This window comes from Bombus flavifrons, chromosome 12, assembly GCF_040668555.2.
Source record: "Bombus flavifrons isolate JBK064 chromosome 12, iyBomFlav1_principal, whole genome shotgun sequence".
Taxonomy (NCBI): Eukaryota; Metazoa; Arthropoda; class Insecta; order Hymenoptera; family Apidae; genus Bombus; species Bombus flavifrons.
This window is the reverse complement of record NC_138453.1, coordinates 12,666,856-12,687,665: the sequence shown is the minus strand read 5'-3', so window position 1 is coordinate 12,687,665 and position 20,810 is coordinate 12,666,856. Positions and strand designations below refer to the sequence as shown.

General features: G+C 40.6%; 1 protein-coding gene across 12 annotated transcripts in view; it reads left to right on the top strand.

Annotated features, from left to right (window-relative positions):
* LOC138185425 (echinoderm microtubule-associated protein-like 2) overlaps positions 1 to 17,678 on the top strand; it is a 31,809-nt gene extending 14,131 nt beyond the window's left edge. For 3 of the 12 annotated variants that reach the window (XM_069124365.1, XM_069124366.1, XM_069124368.1), the window contains 16 exons: positions 2,604 to 2,834; positions 3,466 to 3,628; positions 4,323 to 4,436; positions 5,490 to 5,639; positions 6,460 to 6,528; positions 10,538 to 10,843; positions 11,340 to 11,412; positions 11,721 to 11,927; positions 12,254 to 12,491; positions 12,866 to 13,023; positions 13,360 to 13,617; positions 13,989 to 14,126; positions 14,215 to 14,331; positions 15,717 to 15,804; positions 15,971 to 16,197; positions 16,354 to 17,678. In XM_069124365.1, coding sequence (XP_068980466.1) covers positions 2,604 to 2,834; positions 3,466 to 3,628; positions 4,323 to 4,436; positions 5,490 to 5,639; positions 6,460 to 6,528; positions 10,538 to 10,843; positions 11,340 to 11,412; positions 11,721 to 11,927; positions 12,254 to 12,491; positions 12,866 to 13,023; positions 13,360 to 13,617; positions 13,989 to 14,126; positions 14,215 to 14,331; positions 15,717 to 15,804; positions 15,971 to 16,197; positions 16,354 to 16,482 — 2,666 coding nt within the window. In that variant the 3' untranslated portion in view covers positions 16,483 to 17,678. Of the gene's footprint in view, positions 1 to 1,983; positions 2,318 to 2,603; positions 2,835 to 3,465; positions 3,629 to 4,322; positions 4,437 to 5,489; positions 5,640 to 6,459; positions 6,529 to 10,537; positions 10,844 to 11,339; positions 11,413 to 11,720; positions 11,928 to 12,253; positions 12,492 to 12,865; positions 13,024 to 13,359; positions 13,618 to 13,988; positions 14,127 to 14,214; positions 14,332 to 15,716; positions 15,805 to 15,970; positions 16,198 to 16,353 lie in introns of those variants that run through there. The other 9 variants (XM_069124364.1, XM_069124362.1, XM_069124363.1 and 6 more) reach the window with 8 other exon arrangements.
* The last annotated feature ends 3,132 nt before the right edge of the window (positions 17,679 to 20,810 follow it).

The window sequence follows — 20,810 nt, the reverse complement described above, 5'->3', positions numbered from 1 at the left end:
AGAAATACCAATCTTTCGTGAGAAGCAAAACATATGTTGTCCGATCGTAAAATTATTTTTCTCGTTGGTCGATGGATTTATTTATATTTTGAATATAAAACGACATTTTTCCAGTGAATTTGGGTGTTCGACAATTAAGAATTCGTAATATACGCAACTCCGGAATAATTTGTCTCTTTTCTAGAAATACCGATTTACGCGATATTAAATTTACGTCGCTGTGTTTTCGAACGACTACGCCGCAAATTTGAACGTATCACGCTATCTCTACAATTTCATGCTGCGTATAATAAATATATTATTACTTTCGTGTCTTCTTTTCACTCATCTCCTTTATTGGTTACAATTTGTCTTTATTGACATTAGAATCCTCTCACTCATTTGCTCGCTCGCAAAAGAAAGCGTTAATTGGATCTCTCGTTTTTCGCTGTTCGTTCTGTTTTCAACAAACAGAGATTTAATTCGTAACAATACGAAATTTATTTTTCCGCGTCTTCCCATGTGCTGTTGCTATCGAAGATTTTTTTCCGAAAGAATATGTGCTTAGTCATAAATTGCGAATAACGTTTTAACGATACCGACTTTCATGATGTTTCGCAACTCCAATCGATTATGTATACAGAGTTTCCTGGGTCCTTTCCGCCAAACGGTACTAATATATTCTAAGAATAAACATAGGAAGAGAGTGTGTTGCGTTGTATAAAAATGTGGTGAAAAGTTGTAAGAAGAATGCGAAAAATAACGGCGGATTTATCTTTCGTTCGATAAAAGTTTTAACGGTTACCGCGTTCTTTTCACGTAAGGAGAATTAACGCGACGAACGTGTAACTTGGCTGTTGATGGAAATTCTAAAAAAATTTCCAGTGTCACGAGTTTCACGTTACATCGATGCGAAACTCGTATCAGCACATTGCACGTATAACGACATTCCGATAGCACATGTTTCGTTGATTTCGTTTTGTACAGTACCAGATTTATGTGGAGAGAAATTATTTTTTATATCGATCTCTCTGATCTAGCCGGTTGGTGCGAGTGCATTGTAATTAATACTTTAATACTTTATTAAGGTAAATGGAACAGTTTGCTGTTACTATCTAGCGTTACAATTGTGGGAAATGGGTCATTAAATAATTCTACGTTACAGAATGATTTGCATATAATCGGAGTAAACGTGTATGTTATAAACCTTGTGAAAAGTTTCTTTCGCTTCTTTCTCGTATTCTTTACGGGAATACAATGTTATAGCGATCATAGCTTTTTAGTATGTATATTATTAGAAGCATTTCCTTCGAAGCTCCAAGCCACTCTCGATACCGAGAAATCACGATATTTCTATTTTATAGAAATTTTCACCGCATACCATTTTTTATATAAACACGATCTCGACTCTCGACTCCAATTTTGTTCAATTTCGGATACGTTATCCCGAGGGACCTGAGTAACAGGCGCTTTGTACGAAGCGTGGCGCGATCGCGGTTGAAAAGTTACGACGAAAAGAAAATGCTACTTGCTAGATTACATTTACACCGATATAACTGGTTAAAAGTGAAATTGCATACGCATTTGCATAGGATTGCGATCTTAACAGCGGTAAGATACAGTCAAGTTACGTAAGTTTAGATTTTATTGAGTGGCTGGGGTGCCGAACCCCCTAGATTCCTCGAAGCATCTAACCTAATCTGAGCCAACTTTTAAACCACGATCGCGACACCGTCCCTACAAAGTACGTGTTACTCGAGACCTTCTCCTCTACAACGTATCTCAAGGTCAAGGTCAACGTCATTGGACTCGCCATCCCCTTTTACGCGTAATCGTCCATATTTCTATTTAACGAAAATATTTCAGTAGTTCTCTCCCCGTTCGATTGATAAAAGTTTCGTAGCCCAATTTCTACGAGCACGAAAGTCGAAGAAAACACGCGCAAAACCCGTTCGACCGTTCTTAGCGATGTGCCCGTATAGTTCTAATACAATATATTCGAAGAAATTTCGAATCTTTCGATTAGGAAATAAACGATGGATCGAACGAGACGCATCGACCCATAGAACGTAATAAACGTTTGGAGAAAAGTGATAACCCGGCTGAGGAGGGAAAATGAATTTACATTAAAGCAAATTTACTCGCGTTTCGTAGAAGAAAAGTGACAGTCGGTCGAAGAGACATGCTGCGAAACGGAGCACGTTGGCTCTGTTTGCGTTCGTTGATCAATTCGATCGTATAACGTATTAATACGTCGGAGTCATCGTAAAGTCATCGTTAATCGCAATGTCCACGCCGGACGCGATGGACACCATCGACGAAGCGGAGCAGGCGTGGCGTGAGTATCGCTAGAATTCCGAACACATCTTTCCCTTTTCCCTTTTTTAAATCCATAATTAAATAATTAACGCTGACGATGGTCGATTCTAGGAAATGTATGTTAGATCGTTTTTTACAGCCAAGTGGACGCTGTAATACGCGAACAAACTAGAGAAATCTGACAAATCTGAGAGATCTGATAAACGCGTAGCCGTGAAATAGCGTTTGAACGTTTACAAGACGAAAGAATTGCCACGTTTCATTGCCATATTTTTATTCCATTGAACGCGAATTCCCTTTTACAGACGAGATGCTGGAGTGCGAGACCGGATCGCTGTTAGGCCGAGTCGCGGACCTCGAGAGGCAATCCTTGGCGCAGAGGGACGAGATAGTTTGTCTTCGAGCTACTCTGGCGGATGCGCTGAGGCGAATTGCCCAGCTGGAAGGACGCGAGAAAAGAGAGGATGAGAGAAACGAGAGGAGAAACGAAAGAATAGTGTCCTCGCCCTTAAGGAACGGTCATGTATCGCTTAGAAGTAAGTACGCGTTATACGTTACAGTCGCGATCCTTGCGCGAATTAATTCGATACTTGCACGTTCTTCGCTCATTGTCTAGATGTATTCGCGAAGAAAACATTTTAGATACGTATTTTTTAATTTTCAAGAATTATTAGAAATAAAAGAGTCTGTGTATATGTACATTCGTTGCGCAGTTATTAGCGAGTAGCGGAAAAAGGAAGAACCGACGAAGAAAAGATTCACGTGGATATGGAGAAAATCGGTGGTTCGATTAACTTGCGAAAATGGACCGCTGATTAGAAAACGGAAGGATATAAATTTTCGAGACACGAAAGCCCGTATCGCGGCTAGGAATTCCAAAGCTTCGAAGCTAATTGTTACGGAAGCCGTAGAGGCAGGTCGCAAATCGCAGATACGGGGAAGCCTCGCGAGTTTCAGCCCATTTAAAACAAAGTTCATCGGGTGTAGCTGTTAGCACGCGACTGGTTAGGGTCATGTTTCGTTACCTTCGCGTTTCATCGAGCAATCGGTGCGCTTCGAGGTGAATTCCGGGCTGCTACTGGTTCTAAACGAATCTAAACGTCTCTTCGTCTGCTCCTGTAAAAAGTGATCGATAATGTTACCTTGTTGATATTTCGTGTGTCTCAGGTAATCAAAATTCAACACCCCAGAAAGACATACGTTTACGACAAACTGGCAGCTCTTGTCTGAGGAATTCGTCTTCGTCAGGATCTTCCCAGGATATTCGAGACTCGATCTCCAGTCCACGGAGACCGGTCAGTTACACGCACTCGTCGCAACTTCCTCAACGGTATTTATATCATTTGAAACTTTTCCAATCGAATCATCGGAATATACGATATCTCTTTTTCTTGAATGCACGTGTATTTACCTATGTGCCACGATATGTACAGGGTGTAAAGAACGTAAGTAAGTAAGTAGAAAGATTTTGAAATTCAAGATCAAATGTTTTTATCGCAACCTACTCGTCATACGTATTGCGATCTACCGATCAGCAGGAACGAAAGTTTGGAGAAAATAATGGGACGCAAATGATCGCTTCTCACGGAAAAAATGTTAAAGTTTTAATAATTCTTGAAGCAGCTTTATTCGCCATATATTTATATTTATACGTTTATACGTACATCTACCTTTAGTAAAAGAAATAACGTGCTGCCAATGAAACAGCAAGAATATATCAATAATTACAGATATATCGGAACACAGAAATAATGGAAGAATTTTACGCGCGACAATATGATTTTCAACGATTAATTTAACAATTTCGTGATCACGACAGCCAATATTGCGACATTTAAATGCGTTTCAAAGGCGAAATTTTGTTTAGAAATCTCCGTCGATTGCAAGATTTAGAATCACGCTACGATCCTCGTTGCGCTTACCTTCTTTACTCACTGTGCAAAGTATCTTATATACGAATATCGTTTGGCAAGAATTCCAGTTATGGGCTGGAATAGACGGAGCAAATTAAACTGAATTTTCAGAAGGTCAGTTCATTACCAATCAACGGGTTCGTTACACTCGGACAGTCCCAGTAGTAGTAGCGTTTCCCCGGTGCCATCGCCGAGTCCTAGAGCCACGCCACTGCCAGTAGCCAGGTACACGTTTTTCAACGAAATTCATTCGTTTTCTATTTCGTTCGTAGTTTCCTTACTTAAATAAGAATGCCAGCAATTTCGTTATCTTCGATGAAGAAAACGATTAGTAGATTAGTAGACAGTATAGCAGAAAACGACGATCATTCGAAACGGAACAAATCGAAACGAACGTGGTCGCCTTGCTTACCAACTCGTTACCCTTGTATGCAAAACTTACTGCTCCCATTAGATTAAGGATTTAAGTAGATATTCTTCTCGATGTGCATGTCGTCGAATACAATTACAATTGTTCGAATTACGATTTAGCGGTATAAATTGGAAACAAGTTTCTATTCTTTGGATAAATACCCTTTGAGAAATCATTCTCTTTGGTACTTGTTCGTAGTGAAATGCAAACCATATATTTATCGATGTTATTGCTATAAATTATTACTCTGTCGTTGTTTTGTTAATTTTATAGAGCATGAAAGTTCTTAGTAGTATGGTCTTCTGCTTTCGAATTTATTGCAGATGTTAGAGACGAAACGCCAGATATAGAGAAATCTAATCCTTTCGAACGATATTCGGCCGAATCGTATACGTATCTTTCAGGTTTCGGATCGTATCTAGAGGAAACGCGTTATAGTAGACAAAAGATGTAGAATTCTGCCACGTACCAAACGCTGGATTCGCAGGATTTCTTTTTACATCGAATAGGACGTGACCCGATTAAAAATCGTGAACAAACGTTGTACACGTACGCACACGCACAGGAACGTCCGCCTTGAATCGGGCGAGAATAAAGAAAAAAAAGAGGAGAAAAACTGCGTATTGGGGTTAAGCAATTAACAATGCGAGTGGTAATCGGTAAAAGGGCGATGAATCGAGTCGTCGCCTGCGCCTGTCAAATCGTTTGATATTTAAACGTCGATATCGTTGGAACGAATCGTCGGTGAGATTATCGTACAATAACGGAGAACGAGAGGGGCGAATTTCATTGAACTCGAGATAAATCGAATCCTGGCTACAGAGTGACAGTTTCGTCATACAGGTAACGAGATTTTTTCGTCACAGAGTAATCCTGTTATTCGATAGATCGCCGACAGCGAGATCGAACGGACCACCGCAAAGCAGCTTAAGAAGGGCGAAACGGTGGTCGTCGACAGGGGACTTTACGCATTCCCCGCAAAATCAGGGAAGCAATTCGCAACTTGTCAGTAACAGGTAAGCAGGGGATCGATATTATTAACGAGCGAGTGCACATTTGCCTGCTTTCGTGATTTCCCCCTTTTTCACACACCGATTCTGGTCGAACCCTCTCTCGGTGCACATTTTCGCTTCTATGAACGTTTTACGTTACGCGACGGTCGAACATGCTTTTTCTTCTTGAATGAATGAAAGTAAACCGAGCGCGCGCCTACACAAGTACGAACGCCTTTGAAACACCTCGTTCGGTTTGTCGAACCATTAAAGTGCAATTTCCTCTCGAAAAAATTCCAACAGTCGTCACGGTGAACGATCATCTATAACCATCGTTAAAGTCTCAAAGAAACCATTCGTCGCTTGTTTTAACGTCAAAACGATGCAATTCGTTTCTGGATGTCGAGTCGTCGTGGTTTTCCTTGTAAAATACGTATTTACGTATTTCTACCCTTGGCACTTTACAAGTCGAATCTGAAGAGTAAATATCAGCCGTCGATCGACAAAGCGGCGAACAGGGCAACGGACTATCGATTGTGTCTCGCGATGTGAATTCACTTCGCAGCTCATTAATCGTCAAAAGCGTGTAACTATCTCCCGGTTGCTTTTCATTCGCTCGAGCTTCCCTTTGGTGGCAACTGAATCGAGAGAGCGCTGCCGGAAGCGTATAATTCTGCTCATCGCGGGGGAGAGCGCGCAAATCGTCCATAGAAAAGAAAAGAAAAGCACGTACGTTCCGTCGCGAAATTCCTGTTTCTTTCTCTCTCTTCTTTTTTCTTTGTATTACTATAATTCTCTTTGTTTTGCACCGCATGGTTTTCGTTTGCATTTTCGTTCATTATAGATTCTCAGCCTCCACCAAGTCTCTGTTCAACCTCTTCAAGCCACCGGCGCTGAACAACGTGAAACACGGGTAAATAAAGATATTTTTTCGCACTTTCCGATTTTCGTAGTGCAACCTTTGGAAGCTTCACCTTTTCGTGGCCATAAAGCCATTGTTTAGACGCAAGTCGGTAAATTAATAATCAAAAGCTCGTTGAATAACAAATAACAACTTTAGTTGTCAACCTATTAACTTATACGATAAAAAGCAACAGTGTATTCTCTCTCTCTCTCTCTCTTTTTCATTTCATGACTATAAGACAATTTTAATTTAATGCAAATAAATATAAGATATTTGCTCCGATACCGGATAAAATCTATCTATACGAATGACAAAGAGTATCGATATCCTATAAGACGTCCTTTCTACATCAGGCGAGAAACCTCAAGGAATTCGATACGACTTTGCGTGGATAAATGCAATTTGACATGTAGTAAAAGCACGATTCGATATATATATATATATATATAGGATGTTTCCGAAATCGTAATATCGTACGAACGGAAAGGGAGCGATTCCAGTGACGTTAACGAAGAGGCCGTTATCGTAACGTCTCTATGGCCTACGTTTACGTCGGCGTATATGTGTTTGCGTATTTGACCAGACTAGTAACGGTATGGGAAATATCGGGAGGAGGGGAATTTGTATGGAAATAATTAAGGAGTAATTAGGATCTCGTGTACACGTTGAATACGGAGTAGAGAATTTAAGGCCTGGAAACTGAAGTAAGGAGTATGAAATTTGAGACGTGGAAATCATTATCGTTAGTTCACGCTTCTTTAATTCGTCGAGCAAGAATCTGTCTGCCACGTCGAACGCGGCGTCTTCGCTAAGTTGTAAACGATTAAAGTAAACGTGCCATTAAAGCTATCTGCATTATTTAACTCCATGCTTGCTGATATCGTTCATAATCGTAAGTAAAGCTTTGGCTAGCCAGACCGGATGAACTAAGAAGATCGCTCGACCAACTTTTATTCTATATTTTCGACTTACTTTTGCATCGCTTGCTTTCCGGTTTTACCACGACTTTGGAAACACCCTGTATCTTCTACAGTTTAAATACTCAAGTGAGACATATGCGTTTCACTAGTCACGAAAGGGTTAAGCGGATGAACGCGCCATGTGCGCGTTGCACGTTGCACGTTGCACGTTGCACGTTACACGTTGCATGGTGCACATTGTACGTTGTACACATGTACAGCCGATTTTAAGACGTACATTTTTTCACCTCTTTCAGGTGAGTGGTGAAAGGCATGGATAATTTTTCGTTCGCGCGTTACTTCTCGCGATCTTTTACGATTAATTTCTTTCAGTAGTACTAATCGATGAATCGACGCCCAATAAAGCGAGAAACACGTCGTCAATGTCGCGTTACGTATCCGTACGATGTAAATATTGTATCCTTGTAATGCGGAAAACGACGAAAATAATTGTTAAGACGATGAAAATCATCGGACCATCCCGTATGGTTGCAACAGATGTACCAGTTAATGTTATATCTGTAACGGAACTGAATTTCAGTAAGATTACTGAATTTTGCGAACATGGCGATATCGTACTACGATAACGTGGCATGCCGTTAATTACCATAATAAAAGTTGCCTTCGACGTTCGACCTCGCACGCGGATAACACGAGGTTGCACGAGATTGCCGCTGGCGATGATGGGCACGTACCTTCGCAGCGTAGAACGAAGAAAAGGTCCGTGCATGCGTTACGTTTTTTCGCCAGAACCACGAAGAACCTTTTTAATTTTTGTTTTAATTTTAAATGGGAAACGCTTATTTGGAATGTAGTAACTCGAGCATGACTTTCTTTTCGCTCGTGAAAGGAATATCTTGTTTGGAACGCGGTTCGCCTTCTTATTTCTCCTCGATCAGCCCTCCGTAATCCACTGCACATTCGTGGAACGTTTCAGAGACGCATTTCTCGGTCTCTGGATTTGTGATCGTGATAAAAATTCCAAGACTCGGCCTAATAGCGAGACACGTCTATTCGAACGGGTGAGTTATCGAATACCAGATGGTTCGACATGTTTTCCTCGCAGCGATGTTACTTTACTTTATATATCTATATCTATATATATATATTTATATATATGTGTGTGTGTAGATATCTGACAAAAAAAAAAAAGAAAAAGAAAGAAGTACGACGATTAATCGTGAAAAATGTGCGTAATTCTTTAAACGTTTGAAAAAATTGATCGAAGCACGCTGTATCCGCGCCATATCGTTATATTTTCTCAGGATACGGTTAAAGCGTCGCCGGGTTAAAGACCGACTCGAAAAACGCAATCGCAAATTCCGTTGAACGATTCGAGACGAAGAAAGACCGCAGCGTATACCGATATGCAAACGGCATGGAATCACGCGAATTCGCGCGTTAAAGGCTATCCGCGATACACGTAAAGAGGACTGCGAGACGTTGTTGCCCCGTATAGATTCGGACACGATAATCCAAGGAATACTTGGCTGAAAGCACGACTACGAGGCAACAGGTACGAACGAAAGTCACGTGGATAACGGGCCGTTTAGCGCATAGCAAGCACCGCCATTGCATTCCCGAAGAAAGTGAATCGCGATTCTTGTCGTTATACAACCGTGAATCCCCCGTTTCCTGGTACACGCCGATGCGTTTTCAGCGTACCTTAGACGCTTGGCAAAAAATTTGTCAGGTAACGAAAGTTGCTTTTCACGCTTTACCGATTCATTTACCGGCTATCTGTTTAACCGTTCTGGCTCGGTATTCGAACGCGTCTCTCTACTTTGACCATCCGGTCAGAAAGTTTACTTGCATGCAAAAATTCTACTGCATACGGTCGAGCTTGCGTAATTTTTGTCAGCATGCTATGTAACAGTTAACAATTTCACGACACAGAAATTGTTTCAACCTTACAAGTAGATAGATTTCACCTAATGTGTTTTCAAACTAGGGGTTATTCGACGCATAGCCAAGTAGAACGATATCGTAGCATGCTCCGCGAGCCACACTCTGCGACGTGTTCTTCTCATTTGTGTCGATGGAATAATCTGCGTCGTATATCTTGTGGAATATTTGATTCGACGAGATATCTGACGCGGCAGCAACTGGATAATATTCAGTTCACTCTGATTGGCATTCACCGGAATGGTTCACGGTCGCCGTTAACGGAAAAACGTGGTTTCGATCGAGAAAAGAACGAACGACCTCCGCGCCTCGCCAAATCACCGGTTTCGGACATTTCGAACGAGTCGTAAATCGCCTCTCGAATGGTAAACAGTCGTTGATCGTAATCCAGTCGCGAAGGAGAACAGACGACCGAGCAAAAAGGAAGGCCAAAGTGACGTAACGCGGTAACGCGCAGAACTATGCCCGGCTTGAGTAATAAAAGCAGTCTCGCGCACCACGCGTGAGTCACTGTTGCCTGATTTCTCGAACACGTCGCCACGGTAAATTGCGCGTTTTCGTGATTTCGATCGGTATATCGGTATATCGTTGAAGCCCGATAGGTGTAACGCTATCCGTGAAACTAAAACGAATCGATAAGACACGGTGATTCTTCTTTCGTTCTTTTAGAGCGGTCCCCGATCGACTATATCGAGACCTGTTCGTTCCTCTGATAAAAACTGAAATGAAAGTAAATAAAGCGATTGTCGCGGTACGGCTATCGACGCGAAAGTTGATAAATGACGGATAAAAGTGGAAAGTAGTACTGCCACGCGGTAACGCGTTGACCGAGGGAACGTGAAATGCGAACGTTTCTCGTTTTTGCAAGAAAGACCGATCGTTCCGAGTTGATCGTGGAAAGTATCGTGGAAAGTAATAATGGAAATTTGAACGTACGCGATAGCGAACGAAAGAAAGTTATTTCGAGATATTACGAGTGCGTGTTCGTAGCTGTTCGCCTCGAACGATCGAAACTTACCTACCTTGGTATCCACCGTTTCTCATCCTTATCCGCGTCTATATAAATTCTCGCTTCGATCGAATCCACTTTCGTACCGAAAGAAGAAGTTGGTTCGCGCGAACAGATTAAAAGGAACGTATCTGTGAATTCGCAGTACCAGAGACATGCAGTACAACGAGGAGGAAAGCACCGTCCGCATGTACCTACGGGGTCGGCCCGTCGTCCTTTACGTCCCGACGCCTTTGATGGAGTTGTACGACCTTCACAAAGTCAGCACACCGCCCCAGAGTAAACTAAAACTCGACTGGGTGTACGGTTACCGAGGCAGAGACTGTCGAAGTAATCTGCATCTGCTGCCAACCGGGGAAATCGTTTATTTCGTCGCGGCCGTGGTGGTCTTGTACAACATGGAAGAGCATAGCCAGAGGCACTACTTGGGTCATACGGACGATATCAAGTGGTGGGTTAATTGAATTCATGCGTGGATCTGCTCCGTCGATCTTAATGATCGTGCGGAACTAATGGCGGCGGTATCGCGTCTTCAAACGGCTTTCTTCTCCATCGTTCTACCGAACCGAAAGGATGTTAATTAATTGGATTCCGTCTTCGGAAACGAGATCGTCCACTCGCGGTTGTAAAATCCAAGATGCCACGCTCGTGCAACGAATAGATTAACAAAAATTAAGAAAATCTCCGAATCTCTTTCGATAGTTTCGATACATTCTTCTCGCGGTCTCTAAAGGTGAACGAAATGAAAAGTAACTTGCAATTTACTACCGAAGATTCGATTCAATGTCTGCCGTCAAAACAATTACTTATTTGAACTAGTAAATCTGTTTCTCTCTCTCTCTCTCTCTCTCTCTCTCTCTCTCTCTCTCTCTCTCTCTCTCTCTCCGCCCCTCTCTTTCTCCTTTCGACTTGTCGTGTGATTTTGTATTAATAGAGAAATATTTTAGCATAGCGATCCACCCAAACAAACTCGTGGTCGCCACTGGTCAAGTGTGTGGAACCGACAGACGAGATGCTATGGTAAGAACGTATTATATTAGATTTTACCAGGGTTGGACGAAGAGTAATACTTTAAAAACGATGATCGACGATACCGAGACGCTTGACGTGCCAACGATATGTTTGGAACGCGTGATGAAATCGCGGCAATTTATCGTGCAATTGTAGTTGAAGTGAATACGATCGCGTAATGACTGTTCGATATGATTCGGTTCAAAATTTACCTACTACCTCCGTTAGGAGGTTGTAACATCGAAGGTGTATTGCTCCTGGTTCGACCCTCGCACATACCACGTACGTGCAAGAAATATATTGCGAATTTTTCTCAGCCTCACATAAGGATATGGAACTCGGTCAGTTTGACCACTCTTTGTGTGATTGGTAACGGCGAGTTCGATGGCTCGATTTGTTGTCTCTCGTTCTCGAAAGCGGACGGTGGAAATTACCTGTGCGCTATCGACGAGACTTCCGATCACAACATTTCGATCTGGGATTGGCAGAAAGGAGAACGGGGTACCAAAGTGACGGAAACAAAGGTACGTTCCAATCAACGTTGGTTTCGCTCTATGCGCGGTTACGGATTTAAGTAACGCAGACTCGTCAAGATTAATCTCGTACGAATGTACTTTCGTTGCGACTTTTCCTTCGATTAAAAAACGTTTGAAATTCCTGTTACGATACTTGATATTTTAGCGCTATTTGTTAGACACCGTGTATGTACGCGCGTATATTCGACTGGATGCCGTCTGAACGGATCGAAGGAAGAAAAAGAGTTTGGTTGACAAAGATACCCACTTCGATGCTTCACAGCGATTCGAAACCGGAACCGGCCCATTTTATGAACGACGATTGTCAATTGCAGTGCTCGGTGGACACGGTGGTATGCGCCGAATGGCATCCGCTGGAACGGAACCAGATCGTGTCCTGCGGAAAGGGACACGTGTCCTTCTGGTCCCTCGATAACGGTGGCATGCTGTACAAACGGATGGGCATTTTCGAGAGCAGAGAAAAACCAAGATACGTTACCTGCGTGGCTTTTAATCAGAGCGGTGATGTTCTTACTGGCGATAGCAACGGTAACATCATCGTTTGGGGCAGAGGTAAGAGGAATTTCGTGTTACTGATCGCACCGACCGACGCGTATATAACGCGTACATGTTTCCGTATACAGGATAGTATGCCGCGAGACGGGCAGCCAACTCAGGTTGACGAAAGGACAATAAGATACAAATGCATTTTTCTTTCAAGTTTCAAGCCTAAAAGTATTTCGGGTTATTTCAAGATATCGCTGCTATATTACTACTAAGTGATTCGACTTACGCCACTTAGATCGCTCATAGATCGTTGAACGTAAAAAATGAACAGTTTTGGTCGCGCGTTTGATACTTGCCGTCATAATCACGATATTATATGTGTAAAGATAATATAACATCCTATATTTGTAATAGTAACAATCGTAACATCTTTTTTATAGGAACAAACACGATTTCGAAGATAGCGAGGAACATTCACGAAGGATCTATATTTTCGATTTGCGTTTTGAAAGATGGTTTTATCGTCACCGGAGGTGGCAAAGATGGCAAAATATTGTATTTTGACGAATCGTTAAACCTGACGGGGGATGAAGCACAAGTAAGCTTAAGAAAATAATACCAATGCTACTACTGCTGTTCTCTAAGGTTAATCGCGACCCTTAGAAATTAAAACGCAATAATTTACCTAAACTTATTCTTATCTACGACGTTTATCGTTTCGAGTTAACGCTTTGCCCATCGATCTTTCCTTATATATCATACTTCCTAGCGTTAATGGTAACAGAGATGCGATCGATAAGATACGCAAGCCTGCATAGGTAAACTAGATCGTTAAAAGCGTAATTTTTTTCGTTGAATTTCCTCGAAGTACTTGGAGTACACGCAGTGGCAGTATTATCGCGTTAACGTTAATACAATATATCCGATTTATTAGATCGAGGATCACTTTGGCGGGATTCGAACACTCGCGGAAGGCAGAGGTTCACAGTTGCTGATCGGAACAACCAGGAATTGCATTTTAGTCGGCGATGTGGGAATGGGATTTAGTCCGGCGATGTTGGGACACGCGGAAGAAGTTTGGGGACTCGCAGCTCATCCGACTTTACCGCAGTTTGCAACAGCAGGCCACGATAGATTGTTGCAAATGTGGGATAGTCTCAGTCACACTGTGGTCTGGAGCAAAGATATCGGGGTAAATTACAACTTAGATCGGAATTTTAAAGGCCCCAAGCTCGCTTTAACGTCGTAACATTCCAAACCTATGAATTCGTTGTTGGTATAACCGTATTGGGATACGACGTTCTACGCGAACGTGTAACTTAAACTTTGTTATAAAATAGCGATGACATTTTCGTGTGCTGTTTTTCGTTTCGACTCACCTTGTATATGGATTGCCGAAGGTTTCGAAATAAACGATAATTCGTAACGGCGCGTCCACCGTATCTCAATCGTTATACACAAATAAAGATAAACGTTGAATACTTCGCGCGCAGATTGTGAGAAAGAACGAGCGTACCGTAAATATAATTGTACAGCGATTGAACAGAATTTTCATTCATTTAGGAGCAAGCACAGAGCATCGGGTTCACACCAGACGGTAATGTTATGGTGGTCGGATGCACTTCCGGAAAATGGTTAGCGATCGACAGTGAAACTCGAGAATTATACACTCATCACAGCGATGGGTCTGAACCTATTCAGGTAAAACTCCTTATAATTGTCTTATTTCCCATCGCGATAAACTTTACTTCGCTAACGACTCTCTAACGATCCTGTGTTTTCCTTTCAGGTCGTTAGATTTTCACCGGATGGAACGCTATTAGCTCTGGGTTCCAGAGACAACTATATTTACGTTTATCAGGTAAACGAAGACGCGGTCAAATATAGTCGAGTTGGACGATGTATGGTAAGATTGTTTTCTTTGTTACAAATTTCCTTACCTAATACAAAAAATTAACGCATCTATAAAACACAGATTTGTTACCACGTACATATAATACGATTCTTATTGGCATTGAAATTCTTCAGTCGACTAACTTTTCGATATATTATTTTATTATACGCATTGTAGTAACTGGTGCAATTTCAAACTGCGTAATAATTCTAATTTTTCATATTCTTCGTATACTGTAAATGTCCTACATATATACATGTATAAACAAATGAGAAAACATACTCGTATATTTGATATCGAATCGATGGGTTTAAGATTTGCTGTACAAACTGCTTTTACGTATTAAAGTTATACCATACCATTTGTATAAAAGGCACTCGACGATACTCGTACTTTTAGATGTTCGTTCGACCATTGTTTCTACGTAGTAAAGCGAGCTACTTTCATTTACGAGCGTGTTGTAATATATATATATATATATGTATATATATATGCATACAGAGACGATTCGTTTCAGACAAATACACGCCATGTTTGAAAAATGTATACGTAGTTTCTCATGGAATATGAATGGAATTAAATGTATCGGCTGAATGTAAAACTACACGCATTGTAAATATTTCGTTGTTCGTTACTCGTTCTACGATATTAAAGCGATCGCTAAAGAGAATCGACGCAAGGATCGATACATGTATTTAAGCGAAGTACACGTAATTAGGACATACACATCCATCGTACATCATAGCGATATCGTAGTCCCATCGTACGTAATATTTAATTTACGAAGAAAGCTGGTAACAACTCGCAACCACACGTTCGATATAGATTTACTTAGGGTTAGAGTAACGTCGTAAAATCAAAAATATCATAATACACACGTTCTTTCTTCGTTTCTAGCCAAAGAGGATACGCAGGCGTGGTGTAAGACACGTTTTTAGTTGATCAAAGAACTAAAAAGAGACATTATGTTACAAAAGCATTTATTCTACAATTTCGTAAAAGCAATTTAGTTCTACCGATTTATTTATGTAATAAGACGCGATTGTCGCGAACAATCATGCAAATGTGCTATTTCGTAGACGATATAATGTCTCTAAAAATGATACAATATTGCCACAGCTATTTATAGCCGCATATGAGCAGATATTTCTTTTTAAAAATTGCTTACGTCAAGCACGCACGGTAGTCATTGTCTGCTGCACAAATTATTGGCGCTCCTTTCATAGTAATGGCTGTAAACTCGGACACATCGCCAAGCTAATCATTTTATTATAATGTCATATCATTTTTTTATTCGCAGCTTATAGAGAGAAAGAGAGAGAGAGAGAGAGAGAGAGAGAGAGAGAGAGAGACGAGGAATATTTTTTCATTACTTAGACGGCAAAATTTTGTTTCAGGGACATTCCAGTTTCATAACTCATTTGGATTGGTCAATGGACGGACAATATTTACGTAGCAACAGCGGAGATTATGAACTGCTATATTGTAAGTAAATTAACTCGCGTCCTACCTGTAATTATAATTTCTATATGCTTGTGCAACGCTTTTGCATTTTATAAGTAGAACGTTTGCCAGTTGAAGGGCTTATCTACGCTTTAATAATGATTCATTATATTACATTTAATAATCAACGATACGTATGAAACCGCAGGGAATCCCGGAGTTTGTCGTCAGATCCCGCAACCATCGATGATGAGGGACATGGACTGGGCGAGTCACACCTGTGTAATATCCTTCGAAACGATTGGGATATGGCCGGAAGGAGCCGATGGTACAGACGTGAATAATTGTACCCGTAGCGGTGATTCCAAGTTGCTCGCAACCGGCGACGACTTCGGAAAAGTCAAGTTGTTCTCTTATCCCGCTTGTCAACCGAAGGTAACCTTCGATATAGTATTATTTAGCTAAGTAAATCGTACGTTTTAAGTTTGTCCGAGCTACGATATAAGAAATCGGAGCTCGGGCATGCCTATAAAGAAGAGAAAGCGATAAATACTCGATAGCTATAAAGGAGAATAAATTTGCCTGTTTCAGTCGCTGTGTCATGCGTACGGTGGTCATTCGAGTCACGTTACGAACGTATCGTTCCTTCAAGACGATACGCGACTAATTTCCACTGGCGGAAGTGACACGAGCGTTCTTCAATGGATCGTAAATTACTAACTCTGTTAACTACCGATCGAGTCGAGTGGAAAACGGACAAACAGTGAAAGTACGAAGCACCACAAAATAGCATTCGGCATAACCTGCCGAATTTAATCCACGAACTCAGTGACCACTGTTCTCGTTGCTGGCCGAAGGAGGAGTCGAAAGAAACAAGCGGCGTCGGTTGCGACCGCGGAAAGGAAAACTGCTGGTTTAAGGAGAGGGGAACGGAAAAAATGCTGCGTACAGTTAAATAATTTTACTCTTTAAGTGTCCTTCACGAATCAATGACTGAAAGTCATGACGCTAATTTCTTATTATTGTTAGTCACGAACGATCTTGATCCGTAATTTTGCGCTGCGAAAACAAGACGACGTGAAAATATTAGTGAAATCTTGTCAGCCAATGTGGCGAACGATATAACAGACTATACTTGGTCAATTAGTATGTAATGTAACGTAACAAAGTGTCTTTTTCATATTTCATGTATTTACGACTATTTTTCGAACGCCGAAGCGCCGCCGAGTTTACAAATTTACGCGAGTGTTGTTCGTCTAGTAATCGCTGACGAAACGCACCGTGATCTTTTCCACGTAAACACACAAATTGCACAGTTCGTACATAAGTAGATACGTACTTTCGTATAATTAGTAGCGATAAAATGAAGTTGAGTGACTTTCAACCGATTCGATGGGAAACGTCGACATTCCAATTGCTCGTGCCCGTAAAAAGCTAGGATCATCGTTATCCTCTAGCCTGTGCAGCCACGTAAATTCTATTTCTTCAGAACGTTGGCTATCACGCTACCAGCCACCATCCAACAATGTGTTTAAAAAATTTTTCGCGAATAGGTCGTCATCGATCTTAGTTACTGTAAGCTTATTTTGTGGCGGTACGAGCCCTCAAAGCAATTTTAAATAGCGAGAGCCGAGATAGATCGAGCGAAGAGTATGCAATTGGGGAGAGCGAAAGAAATTGCGAGATAATAGGATAAACGATTAATTGGTTAAATCGTTAAAATTATCGAAATTGTTCTATTTCGTCGGAAAATCGTGGTACACACGTGGTGTATTTATGTTTGGTCTGCTACTAATTTTTTCTTTTTTTCTTCTTTTTCAGAAATACGATATTTCTGTAATGCAGGCTTTTTTGTAATGCTTCTGAAAATATGAATAAAAACGTGGACGAAGAACGTCTTGAATATTATCGAATAACTGGATTATATTTCACCTAATTACTTTCTTGTCACGCACCGTAGGTATAAATCTGTTACGGTCATCAACAGGCATACACTTTCTCATTTCATGTTATGTCGAAGCTTTTACCGCATTCCTATATATGTGTGTGTATACACGTTGTTCGAAGTTTGGCCACTGGTTGTTGGTTTTAGATCGATAGCTTGATTCGTTCCGTATCTATCGTTCTCTATCGATGCACCCTAACGAACATTCTAATGGAAAGAAATTGAAAATATCGCGTTCAACGTTACATTTGTCGAATTGTTACATCGATCGGTCTGCTATGTGTAATTCATATAATTCCAGTCGTATTACGAAGGATGCTTCGAATCAGATGACCAAGTAAAACTATCGAGAATAACAAATTTATAATGCAACGATATAATATTATAAATAGATATTATATTTGAAAACCAAATGAGCAATAATGACTACTGTAATTAATAATTATCGTGCTTTCGTGTTACCATTCGATAAATAAGAGATAATTATTGATTTGCAGATTAATTAAGTCTGTATTATCTATCACCTATTCCACGACCAAATCTATCAAATCTACATTACACTCTGTTCTTAATATTCGACGCTTAAATAAAGTTATTATTTATACTATGTGTAATGCGTTATAGCTTTCAATTAATAAACAGAATTAAATGATACAGCGTCGTTTAAAGTATCACGTTGTGCGTCGAGCTTATTGATATTAAACTAATGTTAAAGTTAGAGAAATTAAAGTGACGTATTCGCGTATAATAATAGACTACGGATAGCCACGTTGATCGGCGCAATTATCGAACAACGGATCACATCGTAATCGTATGACATAGGAAAATAGTTGTGTATGATTATTGAAATGTAAGGTTTGCGCGATTAGTGTCCTTTCAACTTACGTTTGGCCCGGTTCTTTGGTCATATTCTCTAGGATTAAGGCGTAAAAGTTTGCGGACGTCATACGCTGGCAACCGTGTCGCCTCGGTTTCGCAAGTTTCCACGGCTTAAAATTCAGTTTAAACGCAGAACGAGTCTCGAGAACCTGCTCGTGCATTAATTCGTAAAATATTATGCAGCCAGTCGATGCGAGGCTACATGACTCATAATCGCCTATGATTAGAAGTACGATAATCGATGAATCCCGTTTTACCGTGGCTTTTTATTGGCACTTGGATCTTATCCTCGAACAGTTGAACCTAAAAACGTAAAAAGTCGATTTCGAATTACTCTTCCATCTGCAATTCGGCGTTAAACTTTTGTAATTCGGATATGCGTTCATCCATTCGCGAGGAATCGCGTGATAAGAAATGGTCGGTCAACGACGAAGGAGCGTAAACTTTGCAGCGAAATTTAGTTGCACTTTCTCACGTCCGTTTATAACCGTTGACACACCGTTGAGACAAACTCTATAATCGAGCGATTGTTCTCGTTCGCTGTTTCGGAATCGCCGACCGTGCAGAGTAAATGAAAAGTTCCCTTAATCGCACTGTACCTGACGTTACGTGCCATCCACGGTTGACCGTTCAAACAGAAATTCTTTATGCTCGATAATTTGCACAAAGTATCGACTCGCAGCAACGCTACTGCAATTTTTCGTTAATCGATTTTTCCTGTATCTCAGAAGTAGCGGTTTTATCTAAAAAGTACAAATACGTTTTGAACAATTAGACAGGAACATACGATACCTGCTTACAACGATACCTTTGTCGATCTTTGCCACACTCTGATCTTTATTACGTTAATTTCGTTGGTTTTGTTATTTGTAAAACGAACATCGAACATCGTTTCGTTTGGCTCTGGTAGTTATTATAGTTGGAAATAATTGCGTACCTGTCTTCTAAATTGCGCATATCAGGCAATGCTTAAATCAACGAAATGGCAAACTCGAACGTAAATATCGTTTCGTCGTATCAATAACTAGAACTTCGAATTGACTTTCAAATGCTTGGGAAAAAAAGGAAAAACTATAAAAGATAACGAAAATCGAGTTGTTTATTCCCGCGCTGTTAAATCTGACGCAAGCAACTGTTATAAAAAGGAACCTACTTTCAGTTGAAACGTGTTTAGGTAGTAAAGCAACTAGACCATGAAGGAACAAGACATTTCCCACACGCGATTTTTCTCCGATTATCATTCCAACTAAAAACTTTCCTCGTTAAAGAGCGTTAACAGCATCCAGCTCGAATTATGCAAATAAATAAAATTTATTCTTTAGCGATAAATCACATTTTTTTCGCTAGAGAATCGTAAATAAGCTTAAGAACGTTAAAAGCGTTCGCTTGAAAAAGGAATCGCTTCGAACCGCGATAACTTGAAAGCGAATGCGTGAAACGCAAAAGTTTTAAACGTTACCTCGTAAGTAAAGGTCGATACTTTTATCGTAGGTAAAAAGCGCAGATAAAAATTTATAGAGAGTAAGATTCCATGGTGGACGTGAATCGTGGGGCGAGTTTCTCGAAAGAAATATAGAATGAAAATGCTCGAGAGAATGCGAATATCGCGAATATCGCGGATATATGCGCTCCGATTTCTTTTTAGTGGCTTTTGTCAAAAACTAAGACGCATTTCGTGTTTTGCAGGCTGACTTCAGCGCTATGCTACTTCGCAGCATAGACGAGATATACTCGTCGGTGGTCAGAACGCGAAATATTTCACGATTTATGACGGCGATAATCGTGTCAACGTTTATCAGCGTTCGTTAAGAGATTCTGCGATATTAGTCATACCGTACGTATGTTCGGCTATCGTAGAATTTAACGTGTAATTTTGGCCGAACGGTCTCTGACTAACGATTAATCGATGTCTTCACGACGGTATTATTTCAAAGCGATAACCATATTTGTCGTAACGAAACATTCGTATTTTCCAGGTATATAAATTTACAGAAATTGTTTAGGAAGCATTTTAAAATATAATCGTTAAATCGATTTTAAGCAAATGCCAATAAATGCCATATTGTGCGTAACACGATAGAAATAGTAGAAACGAGAGCAATTATTATCTGTATTGTTATTATTAACAGTAGCTGTTTCTTTACAAAATATCGTCGTATCGCGATACATCAAATTCGTGAAACGAATTTTTAGCATAGTACCTGAATTTTGTTATTCTGTTACC